The 23646-nt window shown below is 43.3% G+C and overlaps 1 protein-coding gene across 2 annotated transcripts in view; it reads right to left on the minus strand.

The window, feature by feature from the left end:
- Positions 1-598: 598 nt before the first annotated feature.
- Positions 599-23646, minus strand: part of PDYN (prodynorphin) — a 29655-nt gene continuing 6607 nt past the window's right edge. For both annotated transcript variants that reach the window (XM_026697332.2, XM_087928818.1), the window contains 3 exons: positions 11641-11785; positions 7456-7581; positions 599-6141 (listed from right to left, as the gene is read on the minus strand). In XM_026697332.2, coding sequence (XP_026553117.2) covers positions 5713-6141; positions 7456-7581; positions 11641-11769 — 684 coding nt within the window. In that variant the 5' untranslated portion in view covers positions 11770-11785 and the 3' untranslated portion in view covers positions 599-5712. The remainder of the gene's footprint in view (positions 6142-7455; positions 7582-11640; positions 11786-23646) is intronic.

Consider the following 23646-nt stretch of genomic DNA (forward strand, 5'->3'; position numbering starts at 1 on the left):
CTATGGTGAGTTGGCCATGGCAAATTGGCTATGGCATGTTGGCATGTCAAGTTGGCAATGATGGCAAGTTGGCCGTGGCAATTTGGCCACAGAAAATTGTGTGGAAGAGTCTGCCGTTCAGTTAGTAGAAAGGTAGCTTCTCCCCAGATCACGCAGTGAGGAATTCATGAATTGACAGTTAGGAAGATCAAAGGAAATATGAAAATCAGAAAAGGCCATTATTCAGTGTCTGCATAACACAAAGACCCTTCAATTCCTTGACTGTTTCCTCGTATGATTGATTGCTTATTGTACCCTATGACTATGATTCTCGACTCCTGATGACTGTATCTTTTCTTTTATGTACACTGAGAGCATTTGCACCAAGACAAATTCCTTGTGTGTCCAATCACACTTGGCCAATAAAGAATTCTGTTTTGTTCTATTCTATTCTATTCTATTCTATTCTATTCTATTCTATTCTATTCTCTATTCTATTCTATTTTATAATCTATTCTATTCTCTTTCTTCTCTTCTCTTCTCTTCTCTTCTCTTCTCTTCTCTTCTCTCTTCTCTCTCTCTCTTCTCTTCTCTTCTATTTTATAATCTATTCTCTATTCTATTCTATTCTATTCTATTCTATTTTATAATCTAATCTATTCTCTCTATTCTATTCTATTCTCTATTCTCTATTCTATTCTATTTTATAATCTATTCTATTCTATTCTCATTAATACTTACCATCGAAGCTGAAGATGAACAACTGTTCTGGATTGTCATATACAGGTAATCCTCAATTTACAACAGTGCACTTAGTGACTGAAGTTACAATGGCTTATGACCGTTTTCCACTCTTACGACCATTGCTGCATCCCCATGGTCACATCATCAAAATTCAAATGCTGGGCAATTGACTCCTATTTATGATGGTTGCTGCATTCTGGAGTCACGCAAACTTCTGACGAGCGAAGTCAGTGGGGAAGCCAGATTTGTTTTACAACCGTGGGACTAACTTAATAATGGCAGGGATTCCCTTAACCACCGTGGCAAGAAAAATGGGGCAAAAACTCAGGTAACAACTGTCTCACCTAGCAGCGGAAATTTTGAGCTCAGCTATGGTCCTAAGTCAAGGAGCACCTGTGTTTCAACGTGCAAAGCTTAATTTCCAAGGTTTTCACACCCATTTCTTGTTTCTTTTCTCTTACTGCTGATGATGATGATCATTTGGTCAAGCCAACCAAACCTGGCCACTGTCTGTAAACCTGGATATTATTGTATGTCACAACAAACCTGGGCTTGGGGCAAAAGAGACCCTTTACAGCAATCTGCACCCAACGTTTGCAGAGATGACGCATGTCAACTCATAAAATATTCCTATGGTCTTTTTAGAGTTGCCAACAGAAAGGGAGAGGGGAGCAGTGCGGCAGCTTGGAAATCGAAAGTGCATTCTATCAGCAGGGAAATGTACCACCAGAAAGAGCAGTTATAAGTAAAATATTAGACTGTGCAGAGATGGACAGGCTGACACTAAGACTGAAAGATAAAGAGGAATCGACATACTGTATAGTCTGGGGTGCCTGGTATGCATGGCTTAAGAATAAAAAGAAATTAAAGTTGTAATGAGGTAAAGAATAGGAAATTACGTACAGAAATGTATACATCTAATGTGAAGAAAAGAGAAATATATGGTGAAAATATGTAAGTTTGTAATAAGAGTAAGGGAAAGAATATTCAATGGTAATGCAATGTAGCAAGAAAGAAAGTATGTATAGAAACATGACAAAGAAATGAAAATTATGTCTTGACGTTGACACAATGATGTATATAATTTTATTTTAGGTTTCTAAAACTTTTGAAAATTGAATAAAGTCCATTGTAAGAAAAACAAAGAAAGTGCATTCCATAAATAGTTTTCAAAGATGGTAACTAGGTGACTGAAGTTTCTGCCGTGCAAAATTCTAACTGGAGAGCCTGATTGATCATTCTAGGCTATGGACGTGTCCCATTGGAGAATATGAATTATGATACACCCAGGGGGGTGGGGGAAAACCAGGGTCAAGGGTGACAAGGAATGATGTGTCTCAGAGTCGGCTACATCCAAGCAATGCCAGACATGTTAACTCCCAATAAACCCTTTTGAAGTTTTGGAAGTTTGGCTCGAGACTCATGATTTAAATGGGGGTAACTGCTGGAATCCTGACAGCTAGCCGAGTCTCATTATTCATCATCATTACGGGAACATCTGGCCTCTTCAATCACTTCCTGACAACTGGAATACATGGAGAGAAAGTCAGGCTGACATGGCAGAAAGGGAGGAGGGTTTGCAACCCGAAGTCCTATACCTGCAGTAAATTTGTTTTGAGGTCACCTTCAAGAAGTGAGGGGAGCCGAATGTCAACTCATAAAATATTTCTATGGTTTTTAAATCCTTTTGAAGTTTTGGAAGTTTGGCTCGAGACTCATGATTTAATTGGGGGTAACTGTCAGAATCCTGACAGTTACAACAACACTGAAAAATGTAATTAATGACAATTTTTCACACTTATGACCGTTGCAGCTGCCCAGTGGTGGGATTCCAATAATTTAACAACCGGTTCCCTGCCCTAATGAGTTCTTCCAACAACCAGTTTGCGAAACTGCTCAGAAAGTTAACAACTGGATCTCCCAAAGTGGTGCAAACTGGCTGAATCCCACCACTGCAGCCTCCCCCTACTACTATGGGGTCACTTGATCCAAATTCAGAGGCTCGGCAACTGGTTCCTATTTATGACAGTCACAGTGTCCCCGGGGGTCATGTGATCCTCTTTTGAAACCATCCGACAAGCAAAATCAACGGGGAAGCCGGATTCACTTAACAATCGTGTGACTAACTTAACAACGGCAATGATTCACTTAATAACGGTCACAAGGAAGGTTGCAAAATGGGGGAAAGCGCACTTAACAACTGACTCGCTTAGCCATAGAAATGTTGGGCTCGGTTGCAATGGTAAGTCGAGGACCACCTGCATAGAATGAGAAATCAGACTAATGGCCATTTTTTTTTCAACAAAGAAAACAAGAAAGGAAAATCTATCGCTTTAGTCAGTCGGAGTTTTGGCTCGGATTGATTTATTCCTATAGAGAGATTTGATGTTGCTTTTCCAGGAAAATTGTGAGTTGCAGCTTTCAGCGTTTCTAAGGCGAGAGGAAGCCCCACTGAATTCAAAGAATTAATTTAGAATTGTGCGATGTTGGTGTAGCTTACCAAGGGCATTGTTGACGGAAATCAATGGATAAAACATGTGTTGGAATGCATTGTTGGGATGTATTTTTATGTGAAAGCTACAGGAGTATTCAGCCAGTAGATGGCAGTGTTTACAAATTTGGGTCTATGGTGTATATTCTATGTTCTTTCGCTCTAAGTAGAGTTCTCTGTTTCCTGTTAACAGTTAAACAGTTGAGCAGTAAAGCACATGGTGACTCTTTGTTCACCACTCTGTGGTACTATATATAAACAGATTTTCTAACAATATGGTTCATCAAACTATAAATATCACTAGACTATAAAAAAAAAGAGATTGAGACTCTAACAAGAGCGCAGAGAAGAGCAACAAAGATGATTAGGGGACTGGAGGCTGAAACATATGACGGTTGGAACTAGGCCTGGCTAGTCTAGGGAAGAGAAGGACCAGGGGAGACAGGAGAGCATCTTCCAATATTTGAGGGGCTGCCCCGGAGAGGAGGAAGGGGTCAAGCTATTGTCCAAAGCACCTGAAGGCCAGACAAGGAACAATGGATGGAAACTGAACCAGGAGAGATTCAACCTGGAAATAAGGAGAGATTTTCTGACAGGGAGAACCATCAACCGATGGAACAGAAGTTGCCTTCAGAGGTTATGGGAGCTTCATCACTGGAGGCTTTGAAGAAGAGACTGGACTGTCATCTGTCCGAAATGGTGTAGGGTCTCCTACTTGGGTTGGGGAGTTGGACTAGATGACCTACAAGGTCCCTTCCAACTCTGTTATGTTCTAGTCAAGGAGAGAAGCAACGTAGAAATAACGAAAAATTTCCTGGAAGCGAGATCCATTAACCAGTGGAACTGCTTGCCACCAGAAGTTGTGGGTACTCCATCCCTGGAGGTGTTTAAGAAGAGACTGGACAGCCGTTTGTCCAGAATGGTATAAGGTCTTCCACTCGAACAGGCGGTTGGACTAGAAGATCTCCAAGGTCCCTTTCAGGTCTCTGATTCTGTTTTCGATTGATATCAAGGACTTTCCCAGGAGGGTCAGACAAATTAAAATGGTTTCTGCAGTTACACAATCAAAATTCCACTTCTTATTTTAGATGGGGTCGGAGGGGCTTTTCTAAGTAGCTGTGGGGGGACACAATATTGATTTCTTTAACCCTTCTGTGGACGTTCAGGATAACTATGAATATTATTAGAGTTCATTGTTAGCCTTCTGGCCTAATTAGGCAGGAAAGGCAAACGGAGAGTCCTTGATTGACAACGGTTGGTTTAGCAACCGTTCAAAGTTATGGAGACACGGAAAGAAGGGTCTTACAACTGGTCCTCGCACTTACAACCGTCGCAGCAGCTCCGCGGACATGTAATCAACATTCTGGGACTTGGACACTGGCATATATTTACGACAATTGCAGCATCCGGGAGTCAACTGACGGCCCTTTGCCACCTTTCAGGCTGGGTCCCAACTAGAAGCCTCAAAGGTCGAAGGTGGATTCACTTAATGACCACATGATTCACTTAATGACTGCTCCATTATGCTTAACAGCTGTGTGGTGGGGGGGAAAGACCGTCAAATCGGGCATGACTTACTGAACAAACTGCCTTATTCAACGTTGACCATTTTGAGACGTGTGGACTTCAACTCCCAGCATTCCCCAGCCAGATATCCTATGCTGGCTAGGGAATTCTGGGAGTTGAAGTCCACCAGTCTTGACACCTCTGTTTTAGAGGCTGAAGAGAACTGTCTTTGAACAGCTTTCCCCAAAAAACATATAAGTGTTAAATCAGAGGTGGGATTTAAAAAAATCCCAGTTCTCTGTCCGGTTGCTGGGTGGGCATGGCCATGGTGGGTGTGGCCTACCAGAACTTCCAGGAGGGCTGCTTTTCACCTTACCCAGACTCCTGAGGCTTTCCTCGGGCCTCTGGGAGGGCAAAATGGCCTTCCTCAGGCTCTGGAGGTCCTCCAGAAGCCTGAAACAGGCCCGTTTCTGGACTTCCACAACTTCTGGGTCAGCCTGTTTTTCGCCCTAACATGAGCCTTGACGCCCTGCACTTACCTGTATCCAAAACAGGCCATGTGGAGACTCCTGGGAGGAGTGGACAGAGCCAGCCGGGTCACTTCAGCTACCGGTTCGGTGAACCAGATGTAAATTTAACATCCGGTTTCCACAAACCAATCCGAACCGGCTGAATCTCACCACTGGAGTTAATTTAACCAAGCTTAGCTTCTGGTACAAATGCAGCCAGGAGGAGGGGTCCGACTAAGCCCACCATCCCAAACCCAAAAGCACGTTTAAATCTTAAGCCACCAATGCTGGTTTGTTCACATTGCCCTCCAACCCTGTCCTCCCTGGTCAGATTTAACAGGGCGTTCTCTGCACGGCTGGGCTGGCACAAGAAAGGGGGAAAGCGAAGGGCAGGGGGTCCGAGGGGGTTGTCTCTCCGCGAGCCTCAAGTTTTGGGGAAGGGTTTGAGCTGGAGAAGGACTTTGTCTGCCGCGCTCTGAGCCTCTATAGGTCAACCACCTCCACAGAGGCGGCCTTGGGCCCTTCCTTTGACCGCGTGGTCACCTTGAACTGACGGCGCAGGAACCCACCGTAGCGCTTCTGCTTGTCCCACTTGAGTTTGGGACGGATCCTGCGCATGAAGCCCCCGTAACGTTTGTGTAGGTCCTCCAGGTCTCCCCCATCCTCCTCTTCCTCGGTGCCCACCGCCCCGGAGCCCCTCTTGGGGAACCTACGAAGGAAGCCCCCGTAGCGCTTCCTCTCCACCTTGAGGGAGGCCAGATCGGGTTCCTCCTCTCTGTGGGACACCAGGTCCCGAATTCCCAGCGTCTCCAGGTCATCTTCGTCGTCTTTCGGTTCCGGCTCTGCCCTCTCTGCCATCTTCTGGAGGAAGCCTCCGTAGGACCGACTGGCATCTCCTTGGGTGAGGATACGCTGTTTGGAGAAAACGGAAGAGGAGAAGAGGAAAAAGAAGAGAAGAGAAGAAGACCAGAGGAAGAGAAGACAAGAAGGAAGGAAGAGGGGAAGGAAGAGAAAAACAGGACAGGAGACGATAGAAGGAAATAAGAGGAGAAATAAGGGGGAGAGGACGAGGGAGGGGAGATGGAAGGAAGGAAAGAAAGAAAGAAGGAAGGAAGGAGGGAGGGAAGGAGAGGAGAGGAGAGGCAGAGAAGGGGAGAGGGAGGAGGGAGAAATGATAGCAGGGAGGGAGAGGAAGGAAGGAAAGGAAGGAGGTGGAAGGAAGGAAAGAGGGGAAAGAAGGAAGGAAGGAAGGAAGGAAGGAAGGAAGGAAGGAAGGAAGGAAGGAAGGAAGGAAGGAAGGAGGAAGGAAGGAAGGAAGGAGAAAGAAGGAAAGAGGGAGGGAAAGAAGGAAGGAAGAAGGGAGGGGATGGAAGGACAAAGAAGGATGGGGAAAGAAGGGGAAGGAGGAGAAAGAAGGAAGGAAGTAAGGAAGGAAGAAGGAAGGAAGAGGAGGAAAGAAGAAAGGAAGGGGAGAAGAAGGAAGGAGAGGAAAGAAGGAAGGAAGAGGAGGGGAAGGAAGGACAAAAAGGGGAAGAAGGGGAAGGAGTGGGAAAGAAGGAAGGAAGGGTAAGGAAGGCAGAAGGAAGGAAGAGGGGGAAAGAAAGGAAGGAGGGGAAAGGAGGAAGGAAGGAGGGGAAAGGGGAAAAGTGGAAAGAAGGAAGGAAAGGAAGGAAGGAAGGAAGGAAGGAAGGAAAAGGAAGGAAGGAAGGAAGGAAGGAAAGAAGGAAGGAAGGAAGGAAGGAAGGAAGGAAGGAAGGAAGGAAGGAAGGAAGGAAGGAAGGAAGGAAGGGGAAGGGAGGAAGGAAGGAAGGAAAGGAAGGAAGGAGGGAGAGAGTGTGTGAGTGGAGGAGGGGCAGGGAGGGGAGAAAGGAGAGCAGGGAGGGAGAGGAAAGAAGGAGGAAGGGAGGGAGGGAGGAAAGGGGAGGAGCGGAGAGAACAATGAGAACAGTGGAACAGTGACAACAATTAACCAGTGGAACAACTTGCTGCATCCCTGGAGGCTTTTAAGGAAAGATTGGACAACCATTTTGCCTGAAATGGTACAGGGCATCCTGCTTAAGCAGCGGGTTGGACTAGAAGACCTCTAAAGTCCCTTCCAGCTCTATTATTATACGCTCTCTGCCTATGTTATCTTCCGAAAACTGTGGTATATCTGTCAGCTCAGAACTTTGTGTGTATTTATGTGTATATCAGCAACCTTGAAAAAGAACACCTTTTCCCACTCACCTGGGATCTGCCAGCAGCCTCCTCCTCTTCCTCCATTGGAAAGGAGGTTAAGGCTGCGAGGACTCGCTCGCATCTCTGCCACTCCAGACTGGACACCGAGATACTTTGGCACCCCAAAGCACAGTGCTGCCAAAATAAAAATAAAAAAAACAGCCAAGAGAATTACAGATAGTCCTTGTTGTCCACTAAAAAAAATATTTAGTTGCCAGCAGAAAGGGAGCAGGGGAAAGCAGTGCATTCCTTAAATGCTTCAGATAATCGCCTTGGCAGCCCGAAGATGTTGGAGCGCAAGATTATTACTGGAGAGCATGATGGATGACTCTTGGCTATGGATGTGTCCCATTGGAGAATAGACATCCAGGGGGTGGTGGGAAGACCAAGACCAAGGGGGAAATGAATGATGTGTCTTAGTGTCCGCTGCATCCAGGTAATGCCGACGTGGTCATTCCAAATAAATTGTCATGCCCTTGTTAGAGTCAGACTCTGAGGGAGAGGAGGAACAGCCAGCAGGGAATGGAGATGTGTGTGTGAAGGTTGTGGAGGAGGCTGAGGAAGGGAAGAGGCCGGCTGGGCAGTTAGAGGAAGACCCAGGCCCATCCCCTCTTCATCCTAGGATATGCAGAGAGGAATGGAGAAGGAAACAACTTGGCTTGCAAGAGAGAAAGCGGCCATGATCCCCCTCATTGGTTGCAGCTGGGGAGACTAGTATATAAGAGAGAGGATTAAAACACAGCGTTGCCAGACGCAAAGTGTGTTTTATTTTGGGATGAAGTTATCTTGGTTGGTGTCCTTCCAACAGACTGTGCCTTGCTATCTCCTCGAAGTTGGTAATTACTTATCCTGGTCCGTTGTGGAAATTCCTTCATTGCAGTTTGTTTCAGTTTTTTATTTCACCTCTCTCTGCTCATTAAGTTCGGACTGTATTGCTTTCTTTTGAAGACTATTTTTGAATAAGTTTTATCTCCAAGTGAGAATTATAGAAGGGTGGGGCCAAATTGGAGGCATGAAAGGACATTTATTTACGTTTTGGATTTCGTTACGTTTGTGTTACACTCCGGGCCATCACATAAATCATTTTTTTTTACTCTGAGAGATATGGCTAGAGACTTACAATTTGAATGGGTGGGGGTGTATTGTTGGAGCCCTGACACTCGTCTTGCAACAGTTCATTTAGTGACCATTTGAAGTTACAACAGCCCTGAAAAAAGGGGACTTACGACCCTCTTTCATAGTTCCGACCTTTGCAGCATCCCAGTGGACACATGATTAAAATTCAGATACTTGGCCACTGACTCATATTTACGATGGTCGCAGTGTCCTGGGGTCACATGATCTCCTTTTGTGACCTTCTAAACAGCAAAGTCCACGAAGAAGCCAGATTCACTTAACAACCACATTACAAATTGTCCAGGGTGGATTGGAGTGAGAACCTAGATTGTATCTTCTGGGTATCATTAAGGAAAGTTATCCCTCCAAAGTAAAATATTTGATTATCCACATCCTAACAGCGGCACGTATCTCACTGGCTCAATTTTAATATACCACTAATACAATTTATTATTCAAAAAAATTGTGAATGTGCAGAAATGGAAAAACTCACACTAAAATTAAAAGGAAAAGAGGAGGCGGAATTTTACTCGACCTGGAATAAGTGGTAAGATTGATTAATGGAAAAAAAATGAAAAGGAGAATCAAGAGGGGGAAATAAATTTATGAAACATATTACGATACATACAATAACAAACAGGAATCGTTAATGTCAGTCTTAGACTCTCTCGTATTTTAAATAATCAATAGAAGGAATTCATTGGTAAAAATAAATAAGTATAATCCAACAACAAATATTAACAACAGAACATTATGTTTGATAGAACAAAAATAACAGAGAACCCATAGGAAGTAAGAAATAACTGCCACATAATATAATTTAGGAAATATTTAACTCACTGTCAAGTGTATTAAAGGAAAGTTTAATTAGTTTTACCACAGAGATTATGGTAACGTTTGTATCTATGAATCTTTGGTTTTTGAGTCTGTATATTTGTATATTTTAATTTTTTGTATTCAATAAAGTTGATAAATTTAAAAAAAAAACCACATTACTAACTTAACTGTCGTGATTCACTTAACATCAGCAAGAAAGTTGGTAAAAAAACTCACTTAACAGTCATCTCATTTAGCAATGAAAATTTGGGGCTCCATTGGGATCGTAAGTTGCATTTTAGTGAAGTCTTATATTGCCCATCACACCCAGTGAGTGTGGGTGGTTTAAAACAATGCATCAACTTTTGGGGGGGAGCGGGGAATGGACCCTGTTCTCCGATGCATCCCACTGGACCTTCTAGCCGGCACACGGAGCCGAAATCTGTATGGGTTCCAGACCCAGATTTGTGGAAGCGCCATCACTTGAAAGTTTCAAGAAGAGATTGGACTGCCCTTTGTCAGAAATGGTGTAGGCCCGTGATGGTGAACGTATGGCACGTGGTCCATAGGTGGCATGCAGAGCCATTTTTGCCGGCAAGCAAACTTACCTCACTGCTCATGCGCGCGCCTCACAGCTGATTTTCGACTGGTTTGAGGCCTTTTTTCGGCCTCCCAAAGGCTTGAGGAAGGCTTCTGCAGGCTTCTGCAGGCTTTGCAGGCCAAAAACTAACCCTGTTTTGTCACTTCCAGTATTTTCAGAAAAACAGGAAGTGATGAAATGGGGCTTAGTTTTCGGTCTGCAATGCTTGCAGAAGCCTGCAGAAGCCTTCCTCAAGCCTCTGGGAGGCTTAAAAAGGCTTCAAACCAGCCGTAAATCAGCTGTGAGGTGCGCACATGTGCAGTGAGGTACGTTTGCTTGCAGCTCGCGTGCCGGCACAAATGGCACCCCCTGCACCCCTCATGGCATCACATGCCCCAATCACCATACATCCCAGCTTGAGATGTCCTCTCAGCCAGGTGCAGAAATAACATGACCTTGACTTAGAAGAAGAATGGTATTATGTCTAACCAGATAACAGATAATCAGAGTTGGAAGGGACTTTGTGGGTCATCTAGTCCAACCCCCTGCCCAAGCAGGAGACCCTACACCATTTCTGACAGATGGCAGTCCAATCTCTTCTTGAAAGCCTCCAGGGATGAAGCTCCCACAATTTCCGAGGGCAACTTCTGTTCCACTGGTTGATCGTTCTCACTGTCAGAAAGTTTCCAGGTTAAATCTCTCCTTGTGTCAGCTTTAAACACTACTTTACACACAGCTTTACACACTTTACACAGCTTTACACATATTCCATACTGCCACATAGCCTGAGAAAGTGGGAGGGGAATGATTTCAATTAAGTAGCTCTAAGTAGACAAAATAAAATTCTTTTGTTAATTCAAGGTCATTCAATATGGCACAATTTCCATCCACTGTTCTTTGACTAGCCTTCCAAGGTTCTTTGGAAAATAGCTTGACCCCTTCCTCCTCTCTGTGGCAGCCCCTCAAATACTGGAAGATGCTCTCCTGTCTCCCCTGGTCCTTCTCTTCCCTAGACTAGCCAGGTCCAGTTCCTGCAACAGTTCATCGTATGTTTTAGCCTCCAATCCCCTAATCATCCTGGTTGCTCTTCTCTGCACTTTTTCTAGAGTCTCAACCTCTTTTTTATAGTGTGGTGACCAAAACTGGATGCAGTACTCTAGGTGTGGCCTTACTAAGGCTTTATAGAGTGGTATTACTACCTCCCTTGATCTTGATTGAATCCCACTGTTAATGCAACCACAACCACTCCAAGAAATTCCACCCATCCAGGCTCAAGAATGTGACAGTGTGGAAAAGTCTGGTGCTAATACAGCTTCCAAAGCTGACACCCCAGAGCCCAGGGAGGGTGAAAACATCCCCCTGCCCCCGGCCTTGGTGTAAGAGGCTGACTAGGCCACACCCAGCATGGCCACGCCCACCCAGCAACCTGGCAGAGAGACCTGTTGCTAAAATTTTTGAAGGCCCCCATTCCCCGGGTGTTTCTCTTCTCATCCAAGAAACTTCTTCAATTCTTCATGAACAGAAGAAACTTCTTGGATGAGAAGCGAAACGTCTCCAAGCCAAAACACAAGAAAGTCCAGTTTTGCCTTTTGAAAAAACAAAGCACCCATGGGACAACCAGGACCTGGATTAACTGAGAAGCTCCATAGATAGCGTTCCGGTCAACATCTGCTGTAACTTACTAGAGGGTTAATGGGCTCCTCTCCATCCTGGTTGTGAAGAAGACACAGGGAACACCGAGACACACAGTCCCAAGAAGCTGAGAAAGCCACGTGGAGATAGAAAGCCAGTCCCCAAAGCTGCCAATCCATGCTTCCCAGAAGGTACCTGAAAGGAGAAGGAGAAAAGTCAAGAATTAAGAGCAATTACTCATCAATAGAAGAACGTCTATGGAAGTTCTCCGTCATCCAGGACATGGTTGTCCCAAAGGGGCCTTTTTTTTTTTTTCAAGAGGTCACTGGGCTTTCTGGTTTTTTTTCTTTGAAGAAGTTTCATTTCTCATCCGAGAAGCCGGGGGTGGGATTCCACCAGTTCGGGGATTGCGTGCTTTGCGCGCAATGTAGAATCTCTAGAACGGAGGTCTTCAAATTTGACAGCTTTAAGACTTCTGGACTTCAATTCCCAGAATTCCTCCTCCGGTCATGTGAGCTCAGGAGTTCTGGGACTTGCCAAGTTTAAAGACCATCGCTCTAGAAAGAGCCAGAGAAGAGCAACCAAGGTGATTAGAGGATTGGAGACTAAACATATGAAGAACGGTTGTAGGAACTGAGGAAACTAGTCTAGGGAAGAGAAGGACCAGGGGAGACATGACAGCTGTGTTCCAATACTTGAGGGGCTGCCCCAGTGAGAAGGAAGGGGTCAAGCTATTCTCCAAGGCACCCTTGAAGGCCAGACAAGGAATAATGGATGGAAACTGATCAAGGAGAGATTCAACCTGGAAATAAGGAGAAATTTTCTGACAGGGAGAACCATCAACCGATGGAACAAAAGTTGCCTTTGGAAGTTGTGGGAGCTTCATCACTGGAAGCTTTCAAGAAAAGACTGGACTGCCATCTGTCAGAAACTGTACAGCGTCTCATGCTTGGGTGGGGGGGGTTGGACTAGATGACCTACGAGGTCCCTTCCAACTCTATTAATATGTAACCTGTAATGTTACCTAGTTTGGTCATGAACATATTAGAATAGCAGAGTTGGAAGGGACCTAGCCGGTCTTCTAGTCCAACCTCCTCCTGCTTAGACAGGAAACCCTACACCACTTCAGACAACGGGGTTATCCAACATCTTTTTAAAAAGTTCCAGTGTTGGAACATTCACAAGTTCTGTCCGCCAGTTGCAAACCACCAAGGACCCCATGGTTCTTAAAATCTTCTTTCCTTTGAAAATGGAACGCACAAAGGTTTTCCAAGATTCGCCCGCTAAGACTTTGCTTACACCCTTCTCAACCGTTCTCATGGTCTTTCAGACTCAAACTAGGCCTAAGCCAGATCCATGTCCTGAATTCCTGTCAGAATCTTTAAACCCCTCTCTCTCGCTCTCTCTCTCTCTCTCTCTTTCTCTCTCTCTCTGACATCCGCTGACTTTTCTTCACAAGTGTCCCTTAATTGGGGCTGATGGAGAAATGGAACGAACACCCCGAGATTCATGGGTGCTAAATTAAGCCGTAATTTGAATGATTCCCGCATTATCATATGTCAAATTATCAGCCTGAGCAGAACATATAAATTACGCCAGAGCTGCTGCCTTCGACAAAAGTGCCATGAATCACGTTCGTTTGGCATTTTTCATCTGCTGATTCCAAATTGCCCTTAAGAGTCTTTAATTAATGGCACCTCACAACATGATTGAAAGATCTGAGGAGCCGCCCTTTGGGACACACACACACACACACACACACACACACACACATATATATGTCAGGACTCCAACAAATCCACCCCCATTCAAATCTTAAGTCTCTAGCCGCATCTCTCAGAGAAAATAAAATGGATTTATTAGAATCGGCGTTAGCTGGGTGCACCCAACACTAAAATACACCATTCATTTCCCCCTTGACCCAGGTCTTCCCCCAACCCTCTGGATGTATATTCTCCAATGGGACACATCCATAGCCAAGAGTCATCAATCGTGCTCTCCAGTAATATTCTTGCACGCCGACAACTTTGGGCTACCAGGGTGATTATCTAGGCACTTAAGGAATGCACCGTTTTCCCCAACTCCCTTTCTGCTGGCAGTTAGAAAGACCAGAGGAGTATCTTTTTAGTTGACAACACACACACACACACGGGATAACCAACCCAGAAACCAGTAAATCCTAAATTGTTAACACAAAGCAAGCTGCGACTTCCGAATTGGAGGAAATAGGGTCCTTTGAAGGAAGCGTTGAGTCATGGTAGTTTGTTACAAGTAGTCCTTGAATTTACGACCACAAGGGAGCCCAAAATTTCTGTGGTGAAGTGAGACATTTGTTCAGTGAGTTTTGTCCCCTTCTGATGGCCTTTTCCTGCCCCGGTTGTTAAGTGGATCGCCATGGTCAATAAGTTAGTCACGCTGTTGTTAAGTGAATCTGGCTTCCCCATGGATTTTGTTTGTCTGAAGGTTGCAAAAGGAGATTGCGTGACCTCCGGATGCTGCAACCGTCATAAATATGAGTCAGTTGCCAAGCTTCTGATTTTTGATCGCGTGACCACCGAAAATCCTGAAAATTCCAGGTGGATGGGACTCACGAAACTGATCGTCGCATAATGAAAATAGCTACTTCAGCGTCTCGATATTATTCATAATTTACAAATTGCACGGTGGGATTGATGAAGATTAGGTGTCCAACTCATAAAATAGGGTCTATGGTCTTTTTTAGAAAGGGAGGGGGAGGGGGAGCAGTGGGGCAGTTTGAAAATCGAAACTGCATTCCGTAAATGTTTTCAAAGTAATTAGGTGAACGAAGATTTCTGCCGTGCAAAACTCTAACGGGAGAGCATGATTGATGACTCTGGGCTATGGAGGTGTCCCATTGGAGAATGTGAATTATGATATACCCAGGAGGTGGGGAGAAAACCAAGGGTGACAATGAATGATGTGGCTCAGAGTCGGCTACACCGAGGCAGTGCTGGAGGCTTTCAAGAAGACATTGGACTGCCACATGTCAGAAATGGTGTAGGGTCTCCTACTAAGGCAGGGGGTTGGATTAGATGACTTACAAGGTGCCTTCCCGCTCTGTTTTTCTGGTTCTGATAGCACAGAGCCCAACGGAATAAAAATAAATAAATTGATGCATTATCAGGCATAGCAAACTGCAATGCCACAGATCTACTCACAGAATAGAGGGCTGGGATAATTTTTCAGCCTAACACATTTTTAACACTTTTTTTTTTTTTACTGCCAAGCATTGGTGTCCATGACCTGCAATAAACTATCTTGAATGCTTGAATGTTGGGGTTTAAACTGGGAGGAAGGAAGGCAGAGAGATATGGGGAGATGGGGATAATGTAAACGTGGGTTACAGAATATGAGATAGAGGACAAGAACCTTGTCCACTAACAATCGCTTTGTGTTTAAAAACCATTGTGTTGGTTGAGTCCTTTCTAGATAACCAGAAACCTTTTTTCTTTAACGCCGTTCTCACCCTCTCCCTCTGCAGCGCTGGCGTAGGCTCATTGTTCCCCCCTCCCAAAAACAAAAAACAGCCACTTTGTGATCTGTAATCCAATGTCCTGGGAGATGAGCTGGAGTGATTCATACCCAAAGTAGAATTCAGTAATCCTTTACTTAAAGAGGAGAGGTTTGAGATGAAGGATAGGTGGCTTGCTCTGCCTACACCTTCGCTCCATTTGGCAGAATAACCAGGAGTCTGTTTAGGAAAGCTTGCATTGGAGGAAAAGAGAGAGAATGAGAGAAAGAAAAAGAAAGAAAGAAAGAAAAGAAAGTAGAAAGTAGAAAGAAAGAAAGAAAGAAAGAAAGAAAGAAAGAAAGAAAGAAAGAAAGAAAGAAAGAAAGAAAGAAAAGAAAAGAAAAGAAAAGAAAAGAAAGAAAAAAGAACAGAGGGAGAAAGGAAAGAGAGAAAGAAAGAAAAAAAAATGAAGGAGGGAGGGAGGGAATAGAGATAGGAAGGAAGGACAAGGAAGAAGGAAGGAGGAAGGAAGGAAGGAAAGAGAGAGAGAGAGAGAGAGAAAGAAAGAAAGAAAGAAAGAAAGAAAGAAAAAGAAAGAAAGAAAGAAAGAAAGAAAGAAAGAAAGAAGAAAAAGAAACGAAGGAGGGAGGGAATAGAGATAGGAAGGAAGGACAAGGAAGAAGGAAGGACGGAAGGAAGGAGAAGAAGGGAGGAAGGAAGGGAGAAAGGGATGGCCAGAAGAAGGGAGAGAGGGACGGAGGAAGAAGAGAGGGAGGGAGAATGAAGGGAAGGAAGGAAGCAAAGAAGGAAGAAGAGGAAGGGCGGGAGGGAAGAAGGAAGAAGACAGAGAGGGGAGAGAGGAAGAAGGGAGGGAGGAAGAAGGGAAGGAAAGAAACAAAGAAGGAAGGAAGACGAGGGAGGGAGGGAAGAGGGAGGGAGGGAGGAAGAAGACAGGGAGGGAGCAGGCAGGCAGGCAGGCAGGCAGGCAAGAAGGAAGGAAGGAAGGAAGGAAGGAAGGAAGGAAGGAAGGAAGGAAGGAAGGAAGGAAGGAAGGAAGGAAGGAAGGAAGGGAAGGAGTTAGTGTTTGGGATTCTGCCACACCTTGAAACCCTCTGATTTATAGAAGTTTCCACAAAGACACCAATTAATGCAAAATATTCCAAGGTTTTTGGGGGGTGGGGGGGTCCATACGTCGTTTGTCCCGAATGCATTATTAGAATGTTTCTCAGAGCCCTCCAAGCCTCTGAATTTCCCGCCCCAAAGGTCGGGAAGGGATCCATTCCTCTGCCGTGTACCATCCCTGTCGTTCGTCAGAATGAGCTGAGCTATTGATTTCCCTCCACGCGGTTTAAATCTCCTCATGAAAGCCGAGAGCTGTGCAGTTCGCTCTCCTGCTGGCAGGCTTGCCGAGAACTGAGGCGTTGCTAAGAATTTTCCAAGGGTCACTTCGTGGCCAGAAACAATGATATAAATAGACCCTCATTGTGCAAATGTTCCCAACACCAGGAAGACTTTTATAGTCTAAATATATGGTAATAATATGTCACAGATGGAAAGAACTCGGTTGGCCTTGGATGCCTCTATATCAGTAGAGCCGGCAGATTAGCTTAAGTTCGCAGAAATCCTGAGTTTAATGAAAAGGAAAACTAGGGGTGACCATGATAGCGGTGTTCCAATATCTAAAGGGTTGCCACAAAGAAGAGAAGGTCACCCTGTTCTCCAAAGCAGGGGTCGCCAACCTTTTGGACCTCAGGGACCACCAAACTCATCATTTGAAGTCCCCCGGACCTGGGAAAATCCCCCAAAAAGTCTGCAGGAAAATTCCCCACCCCATTTTCCTACCGATCGATCATTCTTTCTTTGGGATTGCAGGATACCGTCTCCAGTTCCGTTCTCAGAGGGGGAGAGAGAGAGAGACTTTTGGCTTCATGCAAGGAAAGCAGCAGAAGCTGCAGAAGTCTGTCTTTCTCTCCCCCAAACTCCACCAGAAATGAGACTTTGTGAGACTTGTCATGCCAGTGCAGCCTCTTGGAGCAGGAGGCCTTGCAGGGTCCCAAAGACTCGTTTCTGGCAGTGTTTGGGGGAGAGAAAGAAAGACTTTTGCTGCTTTCCTTGCGTGCAGTCAAAGCAGAAGAAGAAAGAAGCGGAAAGAAGCAGCCCGGTGGCCAGGCCAGGTGTATGGGGTGAGTGGAGTAAGTTGCCCCCTCCACCCTTTTCCCCCTCCCCTCACTACCTCATGTTGTTCACAATACAAGTGACGCAAACTTTGTGTTCCCGCGGGCCATGTAGGTGCACAGCCTTGTGTTCCCGCGCAGCCTGGATTAATTGCTTTGGGGGGGGACATTTCTCTGCGGACCACCAAAATTGTCTCATGGACCACCAGTGATCCCCGGCCCACTGGTTGGCGACCACTTCTCCAGAGCACCTGAGGGCAGGACAAGAAGCAACGGATGGAAACTAATCAAGGAGAAAAGCAACCTGGAGCTAAGGAGGAATTTTCCGACAGTTGAGAACAATTGATCAGTGGAATGGCTTGCCTCCAGAATAGCGGTGGGATACAAAATGTTTTACTCCTGGTTCTGTGGGCATGGCTTGGCAGGCGTGGCTAGGTGGGTGTGGCCATGTGACTGAGTGGGTGCGTCAGGTGGCCAGCGTCAGGTGGGCAGAGTGAGTGAGCATCGGGCAGGCAGGGCCAATGAGCCAGCAGTGACCGAGCGACCAGGTCATGGGCGTGACCAGCCAGAACTTACTATCGGTGTGGCGATCCGCACCAAATCCTTGCTACCAGTTCACCCGATCTGGTGTGAACCGTCTGAATACCGCCACTGCTCCAGAAGTTGTTGCTGCTTCATCACGGGAGGTTGTTAAGAAGAGATTGGACAGCCATTTGCCTGAGCAGGGGGGTTGGACTAGAGGATCTCTGAGGTCCCTTCCAACTCTGCTATTCTGTTATTCTGAAAGTGTGTTAGACTACTCTGGAAATGTAACACACACACACACACACAAAGGGCGCTGTTGAAGGTGGGAAAAAGGGATGTGTTTAACGTGGCTTGTAGAGGTGTAGAATTAGCACGTGGAGTGATGAATGTGTCCATACTAAGTTTATAGTTAAAATGTGCTAGTATTGCTGCTATAGGGGAAAAAAAAATCTGCTTCTCTTAATATTTGTTTTATTACGATTTTGCACAATGGGGTGGAGTTGGAAAATCTCAGATTGTGTAGGACAAGTGCGGTAGAAAAAAGGAATATTTGTTGGGTATAATGCCGGAGAGCAATGATAAAGAGACTGTATACCTAGTGTCATGCCCCTGTTGGAGTCTGATTCCAAGGGGGAGGTCGAGCATCTGACAGGGAGTGGGAGTGTGGCTCTGGAGGCTGTGGAGGAAATGGGGGAAGGGCACAGTCCGGGTGGGCATTCAGAGGAAGACCAGGGCCACCCCCTCTTCATCCTAGGGCACGCAAGGAGGAATAGAGAAGGGAGCAACGTGACTTGCATGACTTACGGGGGGAGAAAGGGCCCTGATTCCCTTCATTAGCCACACCTGGGAATGAGAGTTTAAAAGAGATGCATGCTGACTGCGGCAGCTGCTGGGAGCAAACATGAGTTTATCTTGTGTTGACTTTGCTTCTCTGTGTTCCTGGCATCTTCCCAACCATGTTGAGTTATTGCCATACCCTCACATCTGGAATTCTTGGTCCTGCACTACTGGACTATTTACCTCATTTTGTCATGTTTGCAGTTACAGTTACAGTTTTTGTTGACCACGTTTTGGACTTGATTGTCTGCAGCCAAAGGCGGTTCCTGGGAGAGTTTTTCTCCAGACAGAAGGTAACCAGGACATTGGGGGCAAATTTGGAGCAATTAAAGGGACACCTATGTGACTGTGTTGCCTTTGTGCCACACCCCGGGTCATCACATCTAGTTTGAAAAGTTGCTTTAACTCACATTTAATTCAGTGGTGGGATTCAAAAAATTTTACTACCGGTTCTGTGGGCATGGCTTGGCTTGGTGGGCGTGGTGTGGTTTGGTGGGCATGGCTTGGTGGGTGTGGCAGGAGAAGGATACTGCAAAATCCCCATTCCCTCCCTATCCCACTAACCTGCTTTCCAGCTCCATTCTCCTGTGCAGGGCAACCAAAGAAGACCCAGCTGATCAGCTGGGACTCTGGAGGCAGAGAATAGATAGGGGTGGGGCCAGTCAGAAGTGGTATTTGTCGACTTCTGGTTTGAGCCTCTTTAGCGACAGACCGAGACCTCATCTCTGCGAGGCTTTGATCCGTGCTCGCCACTGGAGCGCCCCGAGCCGGCTGGTTTCGGGGCTAAGCCACCCCATAGAGGTGGTGAAGAGGGGGGAGACCGCCAGCAGGGTCGAGGAGAGCCGCATCTCTCCTCCCCAGCTGGCCATTACTCCCTTTCCCAAAGGCGGTTGCAGCGGAGGTCAGAAATGGCCACCACAAAGAAGAACTCAACCAGAAAAGAATGTGCAGGAGGAAGATAAGAAGAGAAAGTTTTGGTTGACCGGGTCAAACAGCAAAAGCAACAAATAAGGTAACCTGGAATTGAAACTGTTAAAAAACAATAACATTGTTCCCTAAGAAGATTTTTAAGCTGTGAAGGAGAGAGAAAAGGGAAAAGATTTGGTTTTCTCCTTTTCCTATACTGACAGCTAAGAGACTTAAGCAAGAAATTGGAAAAAAAATCCACTTTGACATCAATAGGGATTTAATGCTGAAAATAAAAAGTCAAAGGGATAATAAAGATTTCTGGATAATTAAAAGCTTTTGAAAACAGGAAAGGAGAGAAAAAGAATAAAAGGGCAGGATCTGGAAGGGAGGAGACTGCCTAGAATTAAAAAAGAATTTACAGCAAAATCTCAACAAGACTTCCAAAAGATACATTCTAACTGAAATATCGCAACAAAAACCCCAGGAAGAGAAAGTCGAAAAAGAAATAAGAAGACATAACTCGGGACTATCTGGATTACTTGATGATTTCTGGATTCTTGGTTATTGTTTTGAATGACTAAAATCAATCGGGTGGTTTTTTAAAACTGTTTAAAATGGCTCCGCTCTTAGAAGAACTGAAAATGGAACTTAAAAAGTACAAAGAAGATGCACAAGAAGGGTGAGGTTCTTTTGGCTTCGTATTTCAGTTTTAGAAATGGAGATTTGGAATTATGAGAAACAACAAGAAATGCCTGCAGAACAAGAAGATTGTGACAAAGAAGAAGCCATCTTTAATGAACAAATAATCTTAGATGGGGGGGAGAGGAAAGGGGAGAAAGAGAATGGAAAGTTTAAGATTGTGAAAAACAACTCCAAAAAGAAATAGAGTGAAAAATAAGTATAAAATCAGAAAGCAACAGAAGAGGGAAATGCAGAAGAGAGAATTAGAACTAGAGAGACAAGGGGTAAAAGGGGAGGGAGAAGATGAGAGGGAAGAAAGAAAGGAAAAGAAGTTAGAAAGGACAGAAGCAAAATATAGAGAAACAGGGTCTATTTAGAGATAATGGGTGAAAACTTAATGGAAAAAGGGATTCTGCAAAGGTACATAAGATAGTATGGTTATATTAGAAGCAGAAATAACTTTAGAAAATATGAAACAATGTATGATTAAAATGTCTGATAAAATAGCTATGTAATTCAGTGGAATGCTTGTCAATAAATAAATGTAACAAAAGGTATATTTAATGATTTATAAAACATATGTGAAGAGAAATAAGGGAAAAATTAATTATGGAGATTATATGTGTTTTTAAGGAAGTATGATATTTAATTGAAAAGAAGTGTTAAAGATTTATGGTTTTAATGATTATTAATGATAGAACTGAACTGGAATGGAATGAGGGTTTATAATTACATATATTTACAATCTTTCTTTTTTTAAAAAAAGAATATAGTGTGTATTATCAGAATGTGCCAAGCAGAATTCAATTGGAAGTTATGTATTATGTATTATATTGAAGGTCATAAGCTTAAGGTATATATTGAAGTTTAAATAAGAGTTGAATGGATGTAATTAAAAGATATAAAGGTGTCATACTCCAATTAGTAACTACAGGAGAAAATTTGTTTAATGAGAAAAGATAATATGAAATTGAAACCGAACAGACAAAAGTATAAATATAATGATTTGAATTGAGATGAGATAATCAAAATAAAATTGAGAAAATTAAAAGAGGGGAAAAACTATATAGAAAATATAAAGTAGTTTAAGATATGGAATAGAATACAAAAAGGAGCATGAAATTGAGTTTTGTGTCTGTATAAAGAAGTTCAACCCGGGACCATGCTATTTTCAAAAAAGATGTTTTACTTGTATTTTGGGTGTGAAAACCCAAATAAAACTTTATTTAAAAAAAAAAAAAGAAGTGGTATTTGTCAGTTCTCTGAACTACTCAAAATTTCCACTACCGGTTCTCTAGAACTGGTCAGAACCTGCTGAATACCACCTCTGATTTAATTACTGGGCACATTTTGAATCAGTGTTTCTCGATCTTGACCACTTGAAGATGGGTGGACTTCAACTCCCAGAATTCCCCAGCCAGCTGCTGGCTGGGGAATTCTGGGAGTTGAAGTCCACCTATCTTCAAGCGGTCAAGATCGAGAAACGTTGGTTTAAATATTGGTTCTCACCTTGAAAGTCCTAAACAAACTTTTAAGGCCTCAAATCTCTTGTTATGATTCTGTTAACTCATTACAATCTGGAGACGAGATCATGTTCATTACGGGCTATCAGTTTATACTGAAGAAAGGATCTATAAAAACTATTTTTATAGATAGATAGATAGATAGATAGATAGATAGATAGATAGATATAAAATTTAATCTATATATAATTTATATATATATATATATATATATATATATATATATATATATATATATATATATCTATATATTTTAATCTATATATCTTTCTGGTCCCTCTCTTTAGAAAAACTGTTAATACAAACTTTTCAGCCTAACAAGAAAGGCGGAATTACGGAGAATTTAGAACGACGATGAGATTTTCAAATCCTTTTAATTGCTTTATAGTTTTGCAACGATGCATGATAATGTCAATAGCTACCTTAATCATCTTTCTTTCTGAAATGTAAATCAAATTAATAAGAATGGATAATAATAGCAACGTGCCTGAAAAGGAGATGATATTAACATGGGGGCTACGGAGGTTCAATGACGGTATAGAAAAGATATGAAAGAACGAGGGATTAGCAGACAGAAAATGAAATTGGTTGAAATATTACTGGGAGGAGATGATAAATTGAAAAGGAAAATTTACAGAGTTTTATTGGAATATAAATTAGAGGAGGAACAAGTAAAAGAAACAATGTTGGCTTGGGCGAAAGATATTGGATATGGTATTAATTTGGACCAATGGCAAATCCTATGGGAGAGAAATAAAAAAAAGTAACACTGACCAACATCGTATAAAGAAAATTTATACAAAATGTTTTACAGATGGCACATCCCACTAACAAAATTAGCTAAAATGTATCCAAATTTATCCCCTATTTGTTTGAAATGCTTCCAGGGAAACTGATCGTATTATCATATATTTGTAGGAAAGCCCAGGAAATTTGGCATAAAATTCAAAGTTGGTTAGAAGAAATTGGTGAGATTAAACTTGAGTATAAACCGGATTATTATTATTATTTTCTGGGAATCAATACAGAGAGATACAATAAGGAACTAATGTATCTAATAATACACGTGATGACGGCAGCAAGACTAGCTTATGCTCAAAAATTAAGGAAATTCCCCACGAAACCAAGATAATTAAAAAGATTTGGACATGTGCCAAAACTAACGTTGGAAATAAAAAATAAGGATGATTCTGAATACTATAAAGTATGGGATAAATTTTACCAATGGTGGGGAAAAAGGAAGGACTTAAAATTAAAATTAAAACAAGATAAGGATGTTAAGATAGTAGATTAGAAATATGGAAAACTACTGTAATGTATAAATGTATATATTATGTAAATGTGTACTATATGCAATCTACAATAGATATGTACGACAAATAGGTTTGTCAGGACAATTAAATCATGTTCATTTTAATGTTTTTGTTCAGTAAAAATTTATTTAAAAAAAACATGGGGGCTACACAAATGTTTTAAAGAAATGAAATTAATATCTTATAAACCTAAGATATGCACCTTCTTTTTGTAAAAAAAAAATCTATAGCAAAGGGATTTGAGATCACTATTATAGGAGTCATATATTCTATGTTTTTGCACCTGAAGGCAGGATAAGAAGCAATGGGTGGAAACTAACCAAGGAGAGAAGCAACCTAGAACTAAGGAGAATTTCCTGACAGTTGGAGCAATTAATCAGTGGAACTACTTGCCACCCGAAGATGTAAATGCTCCAACACTGGAAGTTTTTAAGAAGAGACTGGATAACCGTTTCTCTGAAGTGGTGTAGGGCTTCCTGCCTAGGCAGCGGGGTTGGACTAGAAGACCTCCAAGGTCCCTTCCAATTCTGTTATTCTAAACTTATGCCAGCCTATAAAAACCATTTACCAATAATGCAAGGTACTGTATACTATTAGTCATCCGTTTGAATTATTTTTATTT

Source organism: Pseudonaja textilis, chromosome 3 (assembly GCF_049901715.1).
Source record: "Pseudonaja textilis isolate UNSWEBS1 chromosome 3, rPseTex1.2, whole genome shotgun sequence".
In the NCBI taxonomy this organism is placed as follows: domain Eukaryota; kingdom Metazoa; phylum Chordata; class Lepidosauria; order Squamata; family Elapidae; genus Pseudonaja; species Pseudonaja textilis.